Source organism: Dendrobates tinctorius, unplaced genomic scaffold (genome assembly GCF_039654945.1).
Source record: "Dendrobates tinctorius isolate UK_male_01 unplaced genomic scaffold, ASM3965494v1 ptg000152l, whole genome shotgun sequence".
Lineage (NCBI taxonomy): Eukaryota > Metazoa > Chordata > Amphibia > Anura > Dendrobatidae > Dendrobates > Dendrobates tinctorius.
The window spans coordinates 3559270-3581592 of record NW_027361819.1 but is presented as its reverse complement, the minus strand read 5'-3'; the positions used below and the strand labels follow the sequence as shown (position 1 = coordinate 3581592).

General features: G+C 54.0%; 2 protein-coding genes across 3 annotated transcripts in view; one reads left to right on the top strand and one right to left on the bottom strand.

Annotated features, from left to right (window-relative positions):
• DOC2A (double C2 domain alpha) overlaps positions 1-5368 on the top strand; it is a 66316-nt gene extending 60948 nt beyond the window's left edge. Inside the window, exons 9-11 of the mRNA XM_073547422.1 lie at positions 1657-1738; positions 1846-1942; positions 2167-5368. Of these exons, the coding sequence (XP_073403523.1) occupies positions 1657-1738; positions 1846-1942; positions 2167-2303 (316 nt within the window). The 3' untranslated portion in view covers positions 2304-5368. The remainder of the gene's footprint in view (positions 1-1656; positions 1739-1845; positions 1943-2166) is intronic.
• A 9926-nt stretch (positions 5369-15294) lies between these two features.
• INO80E (INO80 complex subunit E) lies at positions 15295-22309 on the bottom strand. Of its 2 annotated transcripts, XM_073547415.1 has the most exons (8): positions 22174-22309; positions 21828-21913; positions 21685-21755; positions 16662-16714; positions 16457-16532; positions 16273-16366; positions 15961-16089; positions 15295-15877 (listed from the first exon to the last, which is right to left on the bottom strand). In XM_073547415.1, exons 2-8 carry the CDS (start codon positions 21906-21908, stop codon positions 15665-15667), a joined length of 717 nt encoding a protein of 238 aa, XP_073403516.1. In that variant the 5' UTR covers positions 21909-21913; positions 22174-22309; the 3' UTR covers positions 15295-15664. The 2 variants fall into 2 exon arrangements, with proteins under 2 accessions (XP_073403516.1, XP_073403517.1); XM_073547416.1 differs by lacking the exon at positions 15961-16089.
• Between the last annotated feature and the right edge of the window lie 14 nt (positions 22310-22323).

Genomic DNA, 22323 nt, shown 5'->3' with positions numbered 1-22323 from the left:
TTTTAAAGCTGGAGTCGGTACATTTCTACCGACTCCGACTCCAACCAAAACTAACTCCGACTCCACGACTCCGACTCCACAGCCCTGGTGGTCACCCCTCTATATCTTCTCCAACCCGGGATCATGTATGGTAGTCACCTCTTAATGTTTTCTCCAGCCATTGATCGTGTATGAGGGGTCATCTCTCCACATCTTCTTTGGCCAGTGATCATTTGTGAGTGGTCAGCTCCTCACTTCTTCTTTGACCATAAGGTATGGATGGTCACCTCTTCGTACCTTCTCCAGCCAGTGCTCATGTATGAGTGGTCTCATTTTCATGTCTTCTACGGCCAGACTTGAAACTTGTGCTGCTTATGTGTTTACTTGACAAAAAATTGACTACACTGGATACAACTATGAGATTTGGTTTGATTTGGTTTTCTCATTCTGTATTTGAACAATGTTCTCATTTGCTGACAGTAAGCGGTGACCTTGCAAATGGTGAGGAATTTAAACACAAAGTCGGAGAATAGGACTGGTCAGTTGCTATGATATATTTTTGGGTCTGGCGCACACATTGTGCGGTGTCGGTGCGGCTGACTGATCATGGGTCCTCCTCTATATTTAGGGCAAAGGCTCACTTTCCACCACTGGTTTACATTTACCCATTATGATTCTTCAGTAAACATTGCAGTGATGATTAATTAGCAGTTAATGTCAGTCAGCAGCCATGTTACCCAGTGGAGATCACCTAAAGACGAGAGCAACAAATTATGACTTATTTTACAAAGAAGTCGCCCTCCCTGGAGAGACCCTGGCAAATCGCATGTCTCTGTTGGAGCAAGACGTACATGGCGGAGGGCTGCATCAATGACTGGGCACATTCTCCCTCTTCACGCCCGGTGCCCAGCAGTAATTACCCCTCACATCCCACCATATATCGTTCTGTCTACAAGGACATTGTGACTCATCTCATACACTCATGGATTTAATTGTAGTCTTCAGACTTTCCTGCACCTGTGAGTAATCCCACCGCAGAGAAAGCCGATGAAGCTGCGCCTCGCTCTGGACCCCGCGCTTTACCTCAGCCAACATAATAGAAGTGAGGGGAGGATACAGAACAGAGATACGTATCTGATCCTATACACATTCCTAATGTCGTGACCAGATGACACTGCCCTGTACAGATATATAATACCATCCTATAGTACAAATATTACCTCCATTGAAGAATACCAACATACAACGCAAAATACTTGATTTTCATCTGCTTCAGAGGTTCCCTTTTTCAGGGATACCAAGTAAATAGGGGGCCCAGACCTTTATCTATATAATCTGCCCTACATATTCCTCCATTAAAGCCGCAATCTGTCCTTTGTGCACAGGTGAGGCCTCGGCCCCTAGGGACAACTGGTTTATTCTTAGCTGTGGGAAGAGAGGTGGCAGTAATCTGGGTCTCCCGAGTGTAGGCAGATTTGTGGGATACGGGCACGGGAGAGGACTGAAGGAGCCGGGGGTGGAGGTCATAGTTCTGGAGACCCTGATATGTGCAGATAATAAGAAGAACATATGGTGGTCAACAATTGGCCTCCATCTTTGAGGTCACCCTTAAATGGATTGTCCATTTTGTCGTGGCAGGGTATGTATGGGAAACAGTCGTCTCTTCTTGTCTTCCAGTTATCTTAAACCGGATTTGGAGAAAAAGTCAAAGCACAAGACGGCGGTGAAGAAGAAGACTCTGAACCCAGAATTTAATGAGGTAAATTGTGGGGTTGGGTCACAGTATTGGCGGCCATTTTATAATTGGGAGTATCATCTTTTAAAATGGCTGCCACCATTGTAATTTAACATCCTGTCATTATTCAGGAGTTCTTCTACAAAATCGCTCTTCATGAACTGCAGACGCGGAGCTTGGAGGTGACCGTGTGGGATTACGACCTGGGAAAGTCAAACGATTTCATAGGTGAGATTAAACATGGCTACCATGGGGAGGCACCAGCTATACGTGGATGACAGGTCTCACGGGTTGGCTTAAGCCCCATAGACAGGTTTTGAGGTCATCATGCAAATCACCACAATGGTCAGATTCGACAAGACAGCTAGGACGCATCCACCATTTCAAATTGAAAGTATAGGGCACCTACTGCGTCATCCACGCCATAACCTTATTCTTCTTCTGTATTCCAGGGGGAGTTACGCTCGGTATGAACGCGAAAGGAGAGTGTCTTAAACACTGGATGGAGTGTCTCTCTTCCACCAATCAGAGGGCAGAACACTGGCATACATTGACCAATGAGCTTCCGGGATCCACCTTCACTGACTAAAGAAGAGTGTTGAGAGATGGCGGGAAGCGGAGAGAGATCACTCACCTGCACACTCACCCCACTAAATGCACTTCATGGAAAGTTATGGTCCTCGTAAATATGGCTGCCGGCAAGATGGATGAATATGTCTACGTCTGCGCCATAACAAGACGTTAATGGTTTATTCTTTTGCTGGTCGATTTTAGAGAGGAGGCAACAATGGGCCAAAAATATCCTCACCCACCGGAAGCAATGACTGACTATGTAAATATTCATATCAATATCGATCCATGACACAATGGCTGCTTTATGATGACCTCATCGTATGGGAATTGCCAAACAGAACTGTCCTAAACCAATCCAGCATCCCTTTAACTACTTAAAAAGTCAGTAGGGGGCAATAGCATATCTCAGGTGGTAACTAATATTGATAGTAGAAGCCAACAAAATGGAGGCCTGGGATCACAATGAAGGCCACCATTTTGTAAGACCTCTAGTAGTCACTGAAGAACAAGGCCATAAAATGATGCAATCCAGTCTATGACTACCACAAAATGGCAGAAACAACCAAGGGACTAACAAAATGGACAAATCTACAGTGTTATTTTTTCAAAATGGTGGACTGACTGCCACAAAATGGTGCAATCCAGTAAATGATTGCCACAAAATGGAGAAAACCAGTCACAAAATCCCAGAAACATCCAAGTGACTGACAAAATGGGAACATCTGCAGTGTTACTCTCCAAAAATGGAGGACAAGTGTACATTGTTACGCTCTCAAAATATCAGACTCCCACAAAATGGTGGAATCCAATCTATGCCAAATCGCAAAATGGCAGAAATGACTAACAAAATGGACGAAGCTTCAGTGTTTCTCTCACAAAAAGGTGTAATCTTGTCTATGATTGCCACAAAATGGCAGAAAGAATCAAGTGAATGACAAAATGGACAAGCCTACAGTATTACTCTCCAACAATGGTGGCCAGACTGCCGCAAAATGATGGCGTACAGTCTATGACTTCCAGAAAATGGACGAATCTACAGTGTTAGTCGCAAAATGGCGAATTGTATGTCACAAAATGGCTGTATCCGCTAAGGAAAAGGCCTAACCTATAAAATTGAGATCAATTAGTATTTTCCATGAGGTTTGGGGACGCCCACCCGGCGCCGTGCCGCCTAGTGAGGCCTCATTACTCCGCGGCGGATTAGACAGCGCCTCGTCTCTCATTATCTGAGATTTCAGTCTGGTAATTGGATTTAATTAGTCCTTGCTCCTGTCGGGTCACATGGCGGCTGAGCGCTGCTAATCTGCAAGTGATCCGCCGGCTTCTGTCAGGCTAATGCCATGATGTGGGAGCGGGAGGACAGTGAAGGCCCGAAGCCAGATTTGACAGAACGCGGCGTCGCAGTCGCCCATAGCAACCTCTCAGCGCAGCTGTTGCTACGGGCGACGCATACATGTTTTCCTAGATGACCGAACCCCCAGCGACATGAAAAGAAGGTATAATTAGCGACTAACACGCCGCACTGCACACGTTAGCGTCACCACAAACATTCCTCACAGCCGCCATTTACCTCTTGGCAGTAAAGGTACGTGCACTGAAACTTCCATTAATCTGGCAACTTGGCGTCCATGTTTGAGAGGACCAGAAATTATACCTAGATTACATTCCCATCGCTGTGAACCCGTGTGGCGGCAGCCATATAACCCAGGAACGAGCACAAACCGCCAGTCGCCTAATTATTGGCCTCCATGATTACCGACTCGCCCCAGCGATCAATTCTCTTCTCTCTCGTCTACACAGAACCGTAATGGCGCGGTGAAGAGCGGCTAAGTTCTCTAATCCCGCTGACCGGCTGCGTATCTGTAATGGGGTCACATCCCAGACAAGATGGCGGCTCAGGACAGCGTAGGCCTCGTGGAGCTGAGCTGTTGACAATTATGGTTGCTATGGGCAGCACCTCCATAGCAACCAGACTCCAGGGAGGGTTAGATGATGAAAGGAGGGCTCTGACTGGTGTGTCCACCTTAGGACGAGATGGCGAGGGCGCGCGTCCTCCGATCCCACGGCGTCCACTATGCACACCCGTCGCTCGGGGCTATGCACGCAACTCACACTTTCACTCTTTGCACGTCTTGTTATTTTTTATGTTTTGTGACTTCGCGTTTTGTACGTGGGGGGAGGGGACGTGTGTGATCTGTTTTGTACAATGGGGCGGGGGGAGTCAGTGCTCGATCTTCGCACGCCGGCACTGTGTTTATGCAAAAATCGTGTCTTTTGTAACTTTATTAAATACTCTATTTGTTTCCCGCTAACAAAGTGGGAGTGGTCACAACATCAGCTGGCGGAAACCCGAAAATCTTCCAGGGTGGAGAGTCGATCAGGGTCCTCAACGACCAAACCAGAAAACGCCATGTTCTGTATACACTATACCGCTGCACAAAAAATGCGGTCACATGACGAGTGTCCTCTGTCACCACCAAAGCAGCAGCTGCCAAAGGGCGCAAGAGACTTCTACAGCGGCCTGTGCCAGAACCGCGACCGCTGGCACCCCATTCAGTCATGCTGCTATTGTGCTTGCTCTGGGGTTGTCATGGAAGCATCAAACATGGACTTCATGTCATGTGACCTTCACGGATATGAACACAAGAGATCACATGATAGGAAGTCCAAGTATGATTGGTCTATGGATGTTACCATGGCAAACCTAGAGTCAGCACAACTACCAAGCAAAAAGTCCCCTTCCTGTATCAAAAACTAGCCAGTCCCTTAGGTCCGCTTGTTCCAAGGCCATCTGCTGAACTGAATGGCGCCAGACACCTGAACCCCGAGCAGTGGATGAGTTTTAAAGGGACAGCGACAGGGCTGGTGCTGCCATGTATATTGGGCTCTGACACCGTCATGATGATGGGGTACGGGACCACTGAGTATTGCCCGATTTTATAACATTGGGCCACTCGTGACCGATTGTGTTTTGTGTCGTGTATGTCAGGTTTGGATTGGGGTGCGCAAGAGGCGAAGCACCCCATATTTGCATGTCACAGCCTCCTTCTCATAACTGCACTCAATAAAGGCAAAAACTGAGCTGTCCCATGTCATGTTTTATATATAGTGAGATGAAACCATTATGCTGCTCCTTGCCTGCCCTCTACTGGTCAGAGCCGAGTACTGCACTAGTGTAAATGGAGAAAGTATGTGCCCCCCACATCCACCGCCGGGGGCTTCTCTGTCCTCATCTACATCCATAGACATTAATATGGAGAAAGTATGTGCCCCCCACATCCACCTCCGGGGGCTTCACTGTCCTCATCTACATCCATAGACATTAATATGGAGAAAGTATGTGCCCCCCCACATCCTCCTCCGGGGGCTTCTATGTCCTCATCTACATCCATAGACATTAATATGGAGAAAGTATGTGCCCCCCACATCCACCTCCGGGGGCTTCTCTGTCCTCATCTACATCCATAGACATTAATATGGAGAAAGTATGTGCCCCCCACATCCACCTCCGGGGACTTCACTGTCCTCATCTACATCCATAGACATTAAAATGGAGGAAAGTATGTGCCCCCCACATCCACCTCCGGGGGCTTCTCTGTCCTCATCTACATCCATAGACATTAATATGGAGAAAGTATGTGCCCCCCACATCCACCTCCGGGGGCTTCACTGTCCTCATCTACATCCATAGACATTAATATGGAGAAAGTATGTGCCCCCCACATCCACCTCCGGGGGCTTCACTGTCCTCATCTACATCCATAGACATTAATATGGAGAAAGTATGTGCCCCCCACATCCACCTCCGGGGGCTTCACTGTCCTCATCTACATCCATAGACATTAATATGGAGAAAGTATGTGCCCCCCACATCCACCTCCGGGGGCTTCTCTGTCCTCATCTACATCCATAGACATTAATATGGAGAAAGTATGTGCCCCCCACATCCACCTCCGGGGGCTTCACTGTCCTCATCTACATCCATAGACATTAATATGGAGAAAGTATGTGCCCCCCACATCCACCTCCGGGGGCTTCTCTGTCCTCATCTACATCCATAGACATTAATATGGAGAAAGTATGTGCCCCCCACATCCACCTCCGGGGGCTTCACTGTCCTCATCTACATCCATAGACATTAATATGGAGAAAGTATGTGCCCCCCACATCCACCTCCGGGGGCTTCTCTGTCCTCATCTACATCCATAGACATTAATATGGAGAAAGTATGTGCCCCCCACATCCACCTCCGGGGGCTTCACTGTCCTCATCTACATCCATAGACATTAATATGGAGAAAGTATGTGCCCCCCACATCCACCTCCGGGGGCTTCACTGTCCTCATCTACATCCATAGACATTAATATGGAGGAAAGTATGTGCCCCCCACATCCACCTCCGGGGGCTTCTCTGTCCTCATCTACATCCATAGACATTAATATGGAGAAAGTATGTGCCCCCCACATCCACCTCCGGGGGCTTCACTGTCCTCATCTACATCCATAGACATTAATATGGAGGAAAGTATGTGCCCCCCACATCCACCCCTGGGGGCTTCACTGTCCTCATCTACATCCATAGACATTAATATGGAGAAAGTATGTGCCCCCCACATCCTCCTCCGGGGGCTTCTCTGTCCTCATCTACATCCATAGACATTAATATGGAGAAAGTATGTGCCCCCCACATCCACCTCCGGGGGCTTCACTGTCCTCATCTACATCCATAGACATTAATATGGAGGAAAGTATGTGCCCCCCACATCCACCTCCGGGAGCTTCACTGTCCTCATCTACATCCATAGACAGTAATATGGGGAAAGTATGTGCCCCCCACATCCACCCCCGGGGGCTTCACTGTCCTCATCTACATCCATAGACATTAATATGGAGGAAAGTATGTGCCCCCCACATCCACCTCCGGGAGCTTCACTGTCCTCATCTACATCCATAGACATTAATATGGAGAAAGTATGTGCCCCCCACATCCACCTCCGGGGGCTTCACTGTCCTCATCTACATCCATAGACATTAATATGGAGGAAAGTATGTGCCCCCCACATCCACCTCCGGGGGCTTCTCTGTCCTCATCTACATCCATAGACATTAATATGGAGGAAAGTATGTGCCCCCCACATCCACCTCCGGGGGCTTCTCTGTCCATGACTACATCCATAGACATTAATATGGAGAAAGTATGTGCCCCCCACATCCACCTCCGGGGGCTTCACTGTCCTCATCTACATCCATAGACATTAATATGGAGGAAAGTATGTGCCCCCCACATCCACCTCCGGGGGCTTCTCTGTCCTCATCTACATCCATAGACATTAATATGGAGAAAGTATGTGCCCCCCACATCCACCTCCGGGGGCTTCACTGTCCTCATCTACATCCATAGACATTAATATGGAGGAAAGTATGTGCCCCCCCACATCCACCTCCGGGGGCTTCACTGTCCTCATCTACATCCATAGACATTAATATAGAGAAAGTATGTGCCCCCCACATCCACCTCCGGGAGCTTCACTGTCCTCATCTACATCCATAGACATTAATATGGAGGAAAGTATGTGCCCCCCACATCCACCTCCGGGGGCTTCTCTGTCCATGACTACATCCATAGACATTAATATGGAGAAAGCATGTGCCCCCCACATCCACCTCCAGGGGCTTCACTGTCCTCATCTACATCCATAGACATTAATATGGAGGAAAGTATGTGCCCCCCACATCCACCTCCGGGAGCTTCACTGTCCTCATCTACATCCATAGACATTAATATGGAGAAAGTATGTGCCCCCCACATCCACCTCCAGGGGCTTCACTGTCTTCATCTACATCCATAGACATTAATATGGAGGAAAGTATGTGCCCCCCACATCCACCTCCGGGGGCTTCACTGTCCTCATCTATATCCATAGACATTAATATGGAGAAAGTATGTGCCCCCCACATCCACCTCCAGGGGCTTCACTGTCTTCATCTACATCCATAGACATTAATATGGAGGAAAGTATGTGCCCCCCACATCCACCTCCAGGGGCTTCACTGTCTTCATCTACATCCATAGACATTAATATGGAGAAAGTATGTGCCCCCCACATCCTCCTCCGGAGGCTTCACTGTCTTCATCTACATCCATAGACATTAATATGGAGGAAAGTATGTGCCCCCCACATCCACCTCCGGGAGCTTCACTGTCCTCATCTACATCCATAGACATTAATATGGAGAAAGTATGTGCCCCCCACATCCACCTCCAGGGGCTTCACTGTCTTCATCTACATCCATAGACATTAATATGGAGGAAAGTATGTGCCCCCCACATCCACCTCCGGGGGCTTCACTGTCCTCATCTATATCCATAGACATTAATATGGAGAAAGTATGTGCCCCCCACATCCACCTCCAGGGGCTTCACTGTCTTCATCTACATCCATAGACATTAATATGGAGGAAAGTATGTGCCCCCCACATCCACCTCCAGGGGCTTCACTGTCTTCATCTACATCCATAGACATTAATATGGAGAAAGTATGTGCCCCCCACATCCACCTCCGGAGGCTTCACTGTCTTCATCTACATCCATAGACATTAATATGGAGGAAAGTATGTGCCCCCCACATCCACCTCCGGGGGCTTCACTGTCCTCATCTATATCCATAGACATTAATATAGAGAAAGTATGTGCCCCCCACATCCACCTCCGGGGGCTTCACTGTCCTCATCTACATCCATAGACATTAAAATGGAGAAAGTATGTGCCCCCCACATCCACCTCCGGGGGCTTCACTGTCCTCATATACATCCATAGACATTAATATGGAGAAAGTATGTGCCCCCCACATCCACCTCCAGGGGCTTCACTGTCCTCATCTACATCCATAGACATTAATATGGAGGAAAGTATGTGCCCCCCACATCCACCTCCGGGGGCTTCACTGTCCTCATCTACATCCATAGACATTAATATGGAGAAAGTATGTGCCCCCCACATCCACCTCCGGGGGCTTCACTGTCCTCATCTACATCCATAGACATTAATATGGAGAAAGTATGTGCCCCCCACATCCACCTCCGGGGGCTTCACTGTCCTCATCTACATCCATAGACATTAATATAGAGAAAGTATGTGCCCCCCACATCCACCTCCGGGGGCTTCACTGTCCTCATCTACATCCATAGACATTAATATGGAGAAAGTATGTGCCCCCCACATCCACCTCCGGGGGCTTCACTGTCCTCATCTACATCCATAGACATTAATATGGAGAAAGTATGTGCCCCCCACATCCACCTCCGGGGGCTTCACTGTCCTCATCTACATCCATAGACATTAATATGGAGAAAGTATGTGCCCCCCACATCCACCTCCGGGAGCTTCACTGTCCTCATCTACATCCATAGACATTAATATGGAGAAAGTATGTGCCCCCCACATCCACCTCCGGGGGCTTCACTGTCCTCATCTACATCCATAGACATTAATATGGAGAAAGTATGTGCCCCCCACATCCACCTCCGGGGGCTTCACTGTCCTCATCTACATCCATAGACATTAATTTGGAGAAAGTATGTGCCCCCCTACATCCACCTCCAGGGGCTTCACTGTCCTCATCTACATCCATAGACATTAACAGAGTTGCCCCTCTGTAATTTGGAGGCAACTCTGGGAATTTTTGCACCTTTTCAAGAAGAGCATTTGTGGGTCAGACTCTGATGTTGGGGGAGGCCGGGCACCCAATCCCATCATATCTGTTGCATGGGGGCTGAAGTCCGGGCTCTGGGCGGCCGATCATGTTCTCCCCTCCAGATTCGTATGGACCTCGTGCACTGGGCACAGTCATGGGGGGCAGATAATGGTCTTCTCCAAACTGTTCACACAAACCTGAAGCTACAATTGTCCACAATGTCTTGTGCTGAAGATTAAGATTTCCCATCACAGGAGCTGAGGGTCCGAGGCCGCCCCCTGATAACAGCCCATAGCATTATCCTCCACCATCTGTACAGCGGGCACAACGCAGTCAGGGAGTAAGGCTGTGTGCACACGCTGCGGAATTCGCTGCGGATTCATCCGCACGGATTTTGCAAAATCCACAGATAAATTCGCAGGTCAAAAGACCTGCGGTTTATCTGCGGATTAGCCCAGCGGTTTCACCATCTCCACAATGGTGGAGATAGGAAACCGCTGCGGATTCCGCAGAAAGATTTGACATGTCAATTCTTTCTGCGGTTTTGAAACCGCAGGAAAACCGCGCGAAAAAATCTGCACCGTCTACACAGCGTTTTTTTTTCCCATTCATTTGAATGGTACTGTACACCGCAGCAGAATCCACAGCGTGTGCACAGAGCCTAACGCCTTCCTGGAATCACCAAACCCAGACTCCTCCATGAGACGCAGACACAGAAGTGTAATCCGTCACTGCACAGAACACGTCTCCTCCAGAGTCACTGAATCCTAGAATGTTGGAAGAGACCTCCGGAGTCATCATGTCCAACCCCCTGCTCAATGCAGGAGTCACGAAACCAGCTCAGATAGATGTCTGTCCAGCCTCTGTGTGAAGACTTCCATTGAAGGAGAACTCACCACCTCCCAAGGCAGCCTGCTCCACTGATTGATCGCCCTGTCAAAAAGGTTTTTATAATATACAGGTGCATCTCACAAAACTAGGATATGATCAAAACGTGAATTTATTTCAGTTCTTCAATACAGACAGTGCCTCTCCTCTATTCTATAGAGTCATTACACACAGAGGGATCTATGTCACAGGTTTATTTCTGGTAATGTTGATGATTATGGCTTACAGCCAATGAAAACCCAAAAGTCATTATCTCAGGAAATTAGAATACTTTATAACACCAGCTGGAAAAATGATTGTAAAATCTGAAATGTGTGATCAGTAAATGCTCTCAATACTTGGTCGGGCTCCTTCTGCATCAATTACTGCATCAATGCGGCGTGGCATGGAGGCGATCAGCCTGTGGCACTGCTGAGGGGTTATGGAAGCCCAGGTCGCTTTGATAGCAGCCTTCAGCTCGTCTGCATTGTTGGGTCTGGTGTCTCTCATCTTCCTCTTGACAATACTCCATAGATTCTCTATGGGGTTAAGGTCAGGCGACTTTGCTGCCAATCAGCCCAGTGATACTGTTGTCTTTACACCAGATATTGGTACTTTTGGCAGTGTGGACAGGGGCCAAGTCCTGCTGGAGAATGACATTCCCATCTCCATAAAGCTTGTCGGCAGAGGGAAGCATGAAGAGCTCTAACATGTCCTGGTAGACGGCTGCGCTGACTTTGGTCTTGATAACACACAGTGGACCTACACCAGCAGATGACATGGCTCCCCAAACCATCACTGATGGTGGAGGCTTCACACCACACCTCCAGCAGCTTGGATTGTGGCCTCTCCACTCTTCCTCCAGACTCTGGGACCGCGATTTCCAAGGTCCCTTTACACCAGGGGTGGGCAATTAATTTTCCCAAGGGGCCATATGAGGAACTGGGACAGTTGTGGAGGGCAGAACCAATCAGCTGAACTTTATTCAGCTCAATATTTTACCGTTTTCTAAAATACGGTTTTAATTAGTTGTATATACGGGTAAGAATACAGGTTACAATAAGCTTTATAGTAAAATCTACTAGAAGCTTGTCAGCATGTGTTACCCCTACACCAAAATCAGCGCATTTTCACTACTTTGTTTTCTTTTTACATAACATACTTTAACCAGTGATGTAATGATTGCATATTACATACTTGCAGTTATGTCTCTGCCCGGCCCCGGAGAATCCTGACAGTGAGCAGTGCACATGCTGTGAGGATTCACAAGTCTGCAGTCACAGAGAGTCTGCAGAGTTGTACAAAAAGGCCAGAGAACTCCTTTCATGATGTTTTCCAGTTATAAGCTTCTAGGATTTAATCTCCAGCGCTGAATTAAAATAATAAAATATGAGGTCACTCATCCTAAACTTAGCTCTACCATTTCACCACCGCACTGATCTCTACTGACTGGCTGCGGTGGTGGCAGCCCAACTACAGCTCACATCACTGCTTTAGGCTACGTGGCCACAATCCGGACGTTGCGTCTATTGAACGCAGGTGATCGCTGAACCGTGCGGATTCACAGCGTCCAATACATTCTATTGATGTAATTTCTGTTATGGAGGTTCGCGTCTCTGCAAGACAGATTGACATATTGTGGCGCTGACTGACGCTCCACATATCAGTGTCAGCGTGTGATGGTGGACAAGTGATTTCTTCACATCCCATCCACTATGCTGTAACATCTGGCCACTGCACAAGTACACAGCGTCCAGCCCGCAGCTATCACTGACTGTCTGCACGCACCCTTAGAAAGCTATACAGCTGCTACAAGACAGCCCAGCAACCGGGATGAAGTTTACTTTATTACTCCCGGCAGAATCTGACATTTAGTCACTGCCCCATCCATGGCGAGCGGCAGATGGAAGCAGTACAGCCAGGTGTGTACTGACGCACTGCAAAGCAAGCGGTCACCGTCTCGGGCCAAGCTTCCAGCCGCCGCTCACCATGTACGGGGCAGGGACTGCAGCTGCGTCTCAGCCTGAGGTGCCAGGAGGATTTCAGCTCGTTTCTTCCCATAGGGCCTCATGCACATGGTGATCCGTGCACGCTACATGTGTATGAAGCCCAATATCCTGCTCCATTCTTACCTGGGACATGCCTTTCATAAACCTCCAGCTTGGTGTAGTGGGGGTGCTCTGAGGCTGGTGCACCCACTGTGGCCAGTCAGGACTCAGCGTCAAGGACAGTGTGCTGTGGCCATATGACCTGCGTCTCTACATATCTCTACGCAGGGCAGATGCACACAGCAACGTTCAGGGCCTTGAAAAGCTCTGCCCTCCCGAATCCTTATGCTGGTCGCACCACCCTCCGCTCCGCATCCTTATGCTGGCTGCACCATGGCCTCTCTGCCTTCTCATCAAATGCTGTATTGCTACCTGGCCCGCATGCCCCGGAGAGCTGTGACTGCTGGAGCATTCGTTCTAGTCTGTTTGCTTCTGCCTGTCTACGGGCCGCAGTTTGCCCAGCCCTGCTCTACAACATGACAGCCTTTGAGATATTTGTAGACAGCTATTAAGTCTCCTTTCAGTCTTCTTTTTTGCAGCTAAACATTCCCAGATCCTTTAACCATTTCCTTGTAGGACATACTTTGCAGTCCACTCACCATCCTGATCGCTCTTCTCTGAGCTTGCTCATTTTTCAATGTCTTTTATACAATGTGGTGCCCAAAACAGAACACAGTATTTCAGATGAGGTTTGACCAAGGAGGCGTAGAAGGCAATAATGACTTCATGTGACCTAGACTCAGTGCTTATCTTAATATATCTTAGAACTGTGTTTGCCTTTTTTGCTGCTGCATCACACTGGTGACTCCTGTGCACTCTGTGATCTGTTAGTATAATTGTCTTTTACACATGTGCTTTTGCTTAGTTCTATTCTTCCCAATCTATAGATATAATTTTCAATTTTCTTGCCCAGATGTAGAATCTTGCCTTTCTCCCTGTTAAACACCATTCTATTAGTTGCTGCCCATTGTTCAAGCTTATCTAGATCCTTCTGAATCCTTTCTCTGTCTCTCCCCCCTAGCTTTACATAGTCTGCAAATATGATTAGTTTACCTTCAGTTCCGTTATCTAGATCTTTTATAAAAATGTTGAACGCCACTGGGACCAGGACAGAGCCTTGTGGTACCCCATTTGAAACACTCTTCCGCTAGGATGTGCAGCCATTTACAACCACTCTTTGAGTACGATCACTAAGCCAGTTATGAATCCACCTAACCGTAGCCTTGTCAATCCCATACTGGGTCATTTTTTTAATAGATAGTATGAGATACTTTATCAAATGCTTTGCTGAAGTCAAGATATACTATATCTACCGCATTTCCCTGATACACCCAGTCAGTGATTCCATCATAGCTAGAAGGAAATTAGATTAGTCTGGCATGACTTGTTTGCCACAAACCCATGCTGGCTGTGGTTAATTACTGTATTCTTATCCAAGTACTTGCATACATGCCATTTAATAATTTGTTCACAGATCTTCCCTGGTACAGAAGGCTCACTGGCCTGCAATTTCCTGGCTTCGCCTTCTTTGCTTTTTTGAAGATAGGAACATTTTCCGTTCTCCAATCTTTTGGGACTTCTGTTTTGTAAGATTTTTTACAGATTCTGGCTAATGGTTCTGCAGTTTCCATTGCTAACTCTTTCAGTACCCTAGGACGTAATTCATCTGAACCAGATGTAAATTAATGTAAATTAGCTAAGTACTCCCTCACCATCTCTCTGTTTCTAGATATTGTGGATTCTTTTATTCCTTCGATGTCACCATGAAGATCAGTTGGCTAGTTACATTTACTTTCTTAGCGAACACGGATGCAAAATAGGAATTTAAAAGTTCGGCTTCTCAACATCATGTTTGACCACTTTACCCTTTTCATCCTCTAAAAATCATATAGCAGTCCAGTGGTGGCGGCTTTACACCGCTCCATCTGACACTCGACATTGTGCTTGGTGATGTACGGCTGCATGCAGCTGCTCTGCCATGAAGCTCCCATTGGGGGCGCAGTATTTGTACGCTCTGGACTCCACAGCTTTGGAGTCAACAGTGACTTTTCTGCCTTCAGCACTCGGCCCGTGGCTCTGTAACAATACAGGGTCTCCACTTCGTGGCTGTAATTCCTTCCACTTCTCAGTAATATCACTCACTAGTGATGGGGGTGGAGATCCAAGAAGAAATGTCACGGATGGGCTGATTACTCCTATTACAGGACCTGGCTGGTATCAAGGAGCTCTACACCACCGGCCGCTCTGTCACATGGTAATAACGGCAGATGGCATGGCAGGGGGCTGGAGGTTATACACTGGGGGTGTAGTGAGCTATAGGTAATACACAGGAGTTTAACTTGTGTCCGATGCTTTTCTCCAGATCCTACATGTACAATATGGAGGAAAATCAGACATCGGACTCTTGTGTATTTTTATTCAATCATGATTACAATCACTGATACAGGAGACGCTTCTGCAGGATTTAATCTCGCTGCAGTGTCATCCTGTCACCACCAGGTGGCACAATAAAAAAAAAAAATCATAATAAATGGTGCAGAACGCCGCTCTCCCCCTCAGGCTCCTTGTAAACATGGGACCCGGGGCCACAACTCCAGGGTCTTTTAGTAATTATGCAGGATGTTGCATTGTGGGAGATGTTGTGTTACATGAGAAATTACACATTTCCCACAATGCACTGCGGCACACTATGCTCCCAGGGATCGGGGCCTCCCACGGTAGCACTGATGCAGCCTGCGCTCGTAGTGACAGGTGCATGCTCCCGCACCCTTACTCCGGGATGTCTATGACCAGGTCGTCCTCCTCGTCCCCGTCCATGGGCCCCTCATCTCCGCTGCCCTCCCCGCCATCGCTGAACATCTGCTGGGGCACGGTGCTGAGGACGGGTGGGGGAGGGGCGTGCTTGCTGGAGGACGACAGCGGGGGCAGTCCGGATGACCGGGGGCTGAAGGGCAGGACCCCCGAGGGTGAGCTCATGGCAATCTGCGGACAGAGGAGAGGTGGTCAGAGCGCGGCGATGGCGGCCGGCAGAGGCCACGCTCACACACAGCTGCTCTCACCAGTACCTTGGGCTTCCTGGGCTTAACCCCGCGGCTCCTTCTGTCTCTCTTGACTCGCTCAGGTATGGGGGACGTGGAGTTGGGGAGAGGAGCCAGATACTCCGAGGGGAACGGGGTGTAGGGGGGTGAGCTCATCTGATGGACGGGGGAGGGGTGGAGAAAACACAAATCATGAAATGGGATGAGGGAGAGGGAGAAGTCATGTGACAACCCCGCAATATGGCGGCCCCATACCCCTCCCCACCCATCGTGACGCTACACCTCCCATCATGCCCTGGCGCATTGTGAAGGCTTCCAACCCTCGGGGCTCGTACTCACCGCGCTGAGGTACGGGCCCCCAGACGTATGCAGGGACAGGGCCGAGGAGGAGGACGGGGGCGGGGAGGCCGGGCCGGCGGAGGGGCTCCTCTTCCTGTGGGAATGAAGAGTAATCATCACTGCCGAGACCTCCACTCGCTGCTGGGGAACAGATCCGAGTATGCGGATGCCGTTCTGGACTCACCTCTTGGTGGTGGGGGTGCTGGTGTCTCGGCCACCCTCCGTGTCACTGTTGTCTGAAGACGCCGTCAGATCAGAATCTGCAGGTGAGAAGACTCAGTTACTCGTCAGGAGGCGCCGCCGTGTGCAGACCGCTCGGTCCCCGCACCGCAGCCTGTTTATACCAGTGCTCTACGCCCGTCCTCAGATACTCCTCCTGTCACCCGTACCTGAGGAGTCATCATCGACGTTCTCATACTGGATGATCCGATCCAAAAGGAAGCTGAGGAGACAAAGAGCGGTGGGGGGTGAGAGGCTGGGGGGGGGGGGGGTAAGAGATGAGGCTGGGGGGGGGGGTAAGAGATGAGGCTGGAGGAGGGGGGGGGAGATGAGGCTGGAGGAGGGGGGGGGGGGAGATGAGGCTGGAGGAGGGGGGGGGGGGAGATGAGGCTGGAGGAGGGGGGGGGGAGATGAGGCTGGAGGAGGGGGGGGGGGGGATGAGGCTGGAGGAGGGGGGGGGGGGGATGAGGCTGGAGGAGGGGGGGGGGGGGGATGAGGCTGGAGGAGGGGGGGGGAGATGAGGCTGGAGGAGGGGGGGGGGAGATGAGGCTGGAGGAGGGGGGGGGGAGATGAGGCTGGAGGAGGGGGGGGGGGAGATGAGGCTGGAGGAGGGGGGGGGGGAGATGAGGCTGGAGGAGGGGGAGATGAGGCTGGAGGGGGGGGGGGAGATGAGGCTGGAGGGGGGGGGGAAGATGAGGCTGGAGGGGGGGGGGAAGATGAGGCTGGAGGGGGGGGGGAAGATGAGGCTGGAGGGGGGGGGGAAGATGAGGCTGGAGGGGGGGGGGAAGATGAGGCTGGAGGGGGGGGAAGATGAGGCTGGAGGGGGGGGAAGATGAGGCTGGAGGGGGGGGAAGATGAGGCTGGAGGGGGGGGGAAGATGAGGCTGGAGGGGGGGGGAAGATGAGGCTGGAGGGGGGGGGAAGATGAGGCTGGAGGGGGGGGGAAGATGAGGCTGGAGGGGGGGGGAAGATGAGGCTGGAGGGGGGGGGAAGATGAGGCTGGAGGGGGGGGGAAGATGAGGCTGGAGGGGGGGGGAAGATGAGGCTGGAGGGGGGGAAGATGAGGCTGGAGGGGGGGGGAAGATGAGGCTGGAGGGGGGGGGAAGATGAGGCTGGAGGGGGGGGGAAGATGAGGCTGGAGGGGGGGAAGATGAGGCTGGAGGGGGGGAAGATGAGGCTGGAGGGGGGGGAAGATGAGGCTGGAGGGGGGGGAAGATGAGGCTGGAGGGGGGGGAAGATGAGGCTGGAGGGGGGGGAAGATGAGGCTGGAGGGGGGGGAAAGATGAGGCTGGAGGAAGATGAGGCTGGAGGGGGGGGAAAGATGAGGCTGGAGGAAGATGAGGCTGGAGGGGGGGGGAAGATGAGGCTGGAGGGGGGGGGAAGATGAGGCTGGAGGGGGGGGGGGGAAGATGAGGCTGGAGGGGGGGGGAAGATGAGGCTGGAGGGGGGGGGGAAGATGAGGCTGGAGGGGGGGGGGGAAGATGAGGCTGGAGGGGGGGGGGGAAGATGAGGCTGGAGGGGGGGGGGGAAGATGAGGCTGGAGGGGGGGGGGGAAGATGAGGCTGGAGGGGGGGGGGGAAGATGAGGCTGGAGGGGGGGGGGGGGAAGATGAGGCTGGAGGGGGGGGAAGATGAGGCTGGAGGGGGGGGGGGGAAGATGAGGCTGGAGGGGGGGGGGAAGATGAGGCTGGAGGGGGGGGGTGAAGATGAGGCTGGAGGGGGGGGGGGGGAAGATGAGGCTGGAGGGGGGGGAAGATGAGGCTGGAGGGGGGGGGGGGAAGATGAGGCTGGAGGGGGGGGGGGGGAAGATGAGGCTGGAGGGGGGGGGGGGGAAGATGAGGCTGGAGGGGGGGGGGGGGAAGATGAGGCTGGAGGGGGGGGGGGGGGGAAGATGAGGCTGGAGGGGGGGGGAAGATGAGGCTGGAGGGGGGGGGGGGAAGATGAGGCTGGAGGGGGGGGGGAAGATGAGGCTGGAGGGGGGGGGGGTGAAGATGAGGCTGGAGGGGGGGGGGGGGAAGATGAGGCTGGAGGGGGGGGGGGAAGATGAGGCTGGAGGGGGGGGGGGAAGATGAGGCTGGAGGGGGGGGGAAGATGAGGCTGGAGGGGGGGGAGATGAGGCTGGAGGGGGGGGGAGATGAGGCTGGAGGGGGGGGGAAGATGAGGCTGGAGGGGGGGGGAAGATGAGGCTGGGGGGGGGGGGAAGATGAGGCTGGAGGGGGGGGGGAAGATGAGGCTGGAGGGGGGGGGGAAGATGAGGCTGGAGGGGGGGGGGAAGATGAGGCTGGAGGGGGGGGGGGGGAGATGAGGCTGGAGGGGGGGGGGAAGATGAGGCTGGAGGGGGGGGGGGAAGATGAGGCTGGAGGGGGGGGGGGAAGATGAGGCTGGAGGGGGGGGGGGGGAAGATGAGGCTGGAGGGGGGGGGGGAAGATGAGGCTGGAGGGGGGGGGGGAAGATGAGGCTGGAGGGGGGGGGGGAAGATGAGGCTGGAGGGGGGGGGGGAAGATGAGGCTGGAGGGGGGGGGGGAAGATGAGGCTGGAGGGGGGGGGGAAGATGAGGCTGGAGGGGGGGGGGAAGATGAGGCTGGAGGGGGGGGGGAAGATGAGGCTGGAGGGGGGGGGGGAAGATGAGGCTGGAGGGGGGGGGGGAAGATGAGGCTGGAGGGGGGGGGAAGATGAGGCTGGAGGGGGGGGGGAAGATGAGGCTGGAGGGGGGGGGGAAGATGAGGCTGGAGGGGGGGGGGAAGATGAGGCTGGAGGGGGGGGAAGATGAGGCTGGAGGGGGGGGGGAAGATGAGGCTGGAGGGGGGGGGAAGATGAGGCTGGAGGGGGGGGGAAGATGAGGCTGGAGGGGGGGGGAAGATGAGGCTGGAGGGGGGGGGGAAGATGAGGCTGGAGGGGGGGGGGAAGATGAGGCTGGAGGGGGGGGGGAAGATGAGGCTGGAGGGGGGGGGAAGATGAGGCTGGAGGGGGGGGGAAGATGAGGCTGGAGGGGGGGGGGGAAGATGAGGCTGGAGGGGGGGGGGGAAGATGAGGCTGGAGGGGGGGGGGGAAGATGAGGCTGGAGGGGGGGGGGAAGATGAGGCTGGAGGGGGGGGGGGAAGATGAGGCTGGAGGGGGGGGGGGAAGATGAGGCTGGAGGGGGGGGGGGAAGATGAGGCTGGAGGGGGGGGGGAAGATGAGGCTGGAGGGGGGGGGGAAGATGAGGCTGGAGGGGTGGGGGAAGATGAGGCTGGAGGGGTGGGGGAAGATGAGGCTGGAGGGGGGGGGGGAAGATGAGGCTGGAGGGGGGGGGGGAAGATGAGGCTGGAGGGGGGGGGGGAAGATGAGGCTGGAGGGGGGGGGGAAGATGAGGCTGGAGGGGGGGGGGAAGATGAGGCTGGAGGGGGGGGGGAAGATGAGGCTGGAGGGGGGGGGGAAGATGAGGCTGGAGGGGGGGGGGGGAAGATGAGGCTGGAGGGGGGGGGGGAAGATGAGGCTGGAGGGGGGGGGGAAGATGAGGCTGGAGGGGGGGGGAAGATGAGGCTGGAGGGGGGGGGGAAGATGAGGCTGGAGGGGGGGGGGAAGATGAGGCTGGAGGGGGGGGGGGAAGATGAGGCTGGAGGGGGGGGGGGAAGATGAGGCTGGAGGGGGGGGGGGAAGATGAGGCTGGAGGGGGGGGGAAGATGAGGCTGGAGGGGGGGGGAAGATGAGGCTGGAGGGGGGGGGAAGATGAGGCTGGAGGGGGGGGAAGATGAGGCTGGAGGGGGGGGGAAGATGAGGCTGGAGGGGGGGGGAAGATGAGGCTGGAGGGGGGGGAAGATGAGGCTGGAGGGGGGGGAAGATGAGGCTGGAGGGGGGGGAAGATGAGGCTGGAGGGGGGGGAAGATGAGGCTGGAGGGGGGGGAAGATGAGGCTGGAGGGGGGGGAAGATGAGGCTGGAGGGGGGGGGAAGATGAGGCTGGAGGGGGGGGAAGATGAGGCTGGAGGGGGGGGGAAGATGAGGCTGGAGGGGGGGGGAAGATGAGGCTGGAGGGGGGGGAAGATGAGGCTGGAGGGGGGGGGAAGATGAGGCTGGAGGGGGGGGAAGATGAGGCTGGAGGGGGGGGAAGATGAGGCTGGAGGGGGGGGAAGATGAGGCTGGAGGGGGGGGGAAGATGAGGCTGGAGGGGGGGGGAAGATGAGGCTGGAGGGGGGGGGAAGATGAGGCTGGAGGGGGGGGGAAGATGAGGCTGGAGGGGGGGGGAAGATGAGGCTGGAGGGGGGGGGAGATGAGGCTGGAGGGGGGGGGAGATGAGGCTGGAGGGGGGGGGAGATGAGGCTGGAGGGGGGGGGAGATGAGGCTGGAGGGGGGGGAGATGAGGCTGGAGGGGGGGGAGATGAGGCTGGAGGGGGGGGGAGATGAGGCTGGAGGGGGGGGGGAGATGAGGCTGGAGGGGGGGGGGAGATGAGGCTGGAGGGGGGGGGGAGATGAGGCTGGAGGGGGGGGGGGAGATGAGGCTGGAGGGGGGGGGGGGAGATGAGGCTGGAGGGGGGGGGGGAGATGAGGCTGGAGGGGGGGGGGGGAGATGAGGCTGGGGGGGGGGGGGAGATGAGGCTGGAGGGGGGGGGGGAGATGAGGCTGAAGGGGGGGGGGGAGATGAGGCTGGAGGGGGGGGGGGAGATGAGGCTGGAGGGGGGGGGGGAGATGAGGCTGGAGGGGGGGGGGAGATGAGGCTGGAGGGGGGGGGGAGATGAGGCTGGAGGGGGGGGGGGAGATGAGGCTGGAGGGGGGGGGGGGGGGAGATGAGGCTGGAGGGGGGGGGGGGGGAGATGAGGCTGGAGGGGGGGGGGAGATGAGGCTGGAGGGGGGGGGGGAGATGAGGCTGGAGGGGGGGGGGAGATGAGGCTGGAGGGGGGGGGGAGATGAGGCTGGAGGGGGGGGGAGATGAGGCTGGAGGGGGGGGGAGATGAGGCTGGAGGGGGGGGGGAGATGAGGCTGGAGGGAGGGGGGGGAGATGAGGCTGGAGGGAGGGGGGGGAGATGAGGCTGGAGGGAGGGGGGGGAGATGGGGGGGGGAGGGAGGGGAGGCTGGGGGGGGAGGGGAGGGGAGGCTGGGGGGGGAGGGGAGGGGAGGCGTGGGGGGGGAGGGGAGGCGTGGGGGGGGAGGGGAGGGGAGGCGTGGGGGGGAGGTGAGGCTGGGGGGAGGTGAGGCTGGTGTTGACCCTCTGCCCCCTCACCTCTTGTCTCGGGACACTCTCAGCAGCTTCCTCTGGGCCCTCCGCAGCTCCTCCTGGAAACATTCTTGCTCCTAGACACAGAACATATCAGAGCAGCCGCCTCCTGTCACATCCAGAGCTGCGGTCGCCCCCAGAGCACTCACATAGATCAGGAACTTGAGCTTGCGCTTCAGGTTCTTGTAGCGCCGCTTGTAGTCCACCTCGCCGCCCGCCTGGCCGTTCATCCTCACTGCAAAACATACAAAGAAACAGTCAGCAGCAAGACCACTGCAGGAAGGAAAGGGTTAACCAATGACGCACTGCGGTTATGTGTTGGCAGTAGCCAATCAGAGGCGAGCTCTCAGAATGAAAGCCGGGATCCCATTGGTTGCTGTTCCCGTCTGAGTGAAGAAACATCTTGGCGAACTATAGTCGCTCTTCCGCTCAGAGCCTATGAAGCGCGCTGGGACTTGTGGTACTTCGGGCTGACACTCATTGTAACGCTCTTACCTGTCCGTGTCCAGACGCGCAGGCCCCGCCCCGTCACTGGGATAATATGACGTCACTTCCCACATTCCGTGCACGTCCTGCCGCCATGAGTGACCGGATACACTAAGAACCTCCGACAAAATGGCGGCCGCCTGTGACGCACGGGGCGGA

Coding starts and splice junctions, on each gene's coding strand:
- INO80E (XM_073547415.1), bottom strand. CDS start 21,908: ATGAACGGCCAGGCGGGCGGCGAGGTGGACTACAAGCGGCGCTACAAG. Junction 21,756..21,827: donor AGCTCAAGTTCCTGATCTAT/GTGAGTGCTCTG, acceptor TTCTGTGTCTAG/GAGCAAGAATGTTTCCAGGA. Junction 16,090..16,272: donor GGGGCCCGTACCTCAGCGCG/GTGAGTACGAGC, acceptor CCCGTCCATCAG/ATGAGCTCACCCCCCTACAC.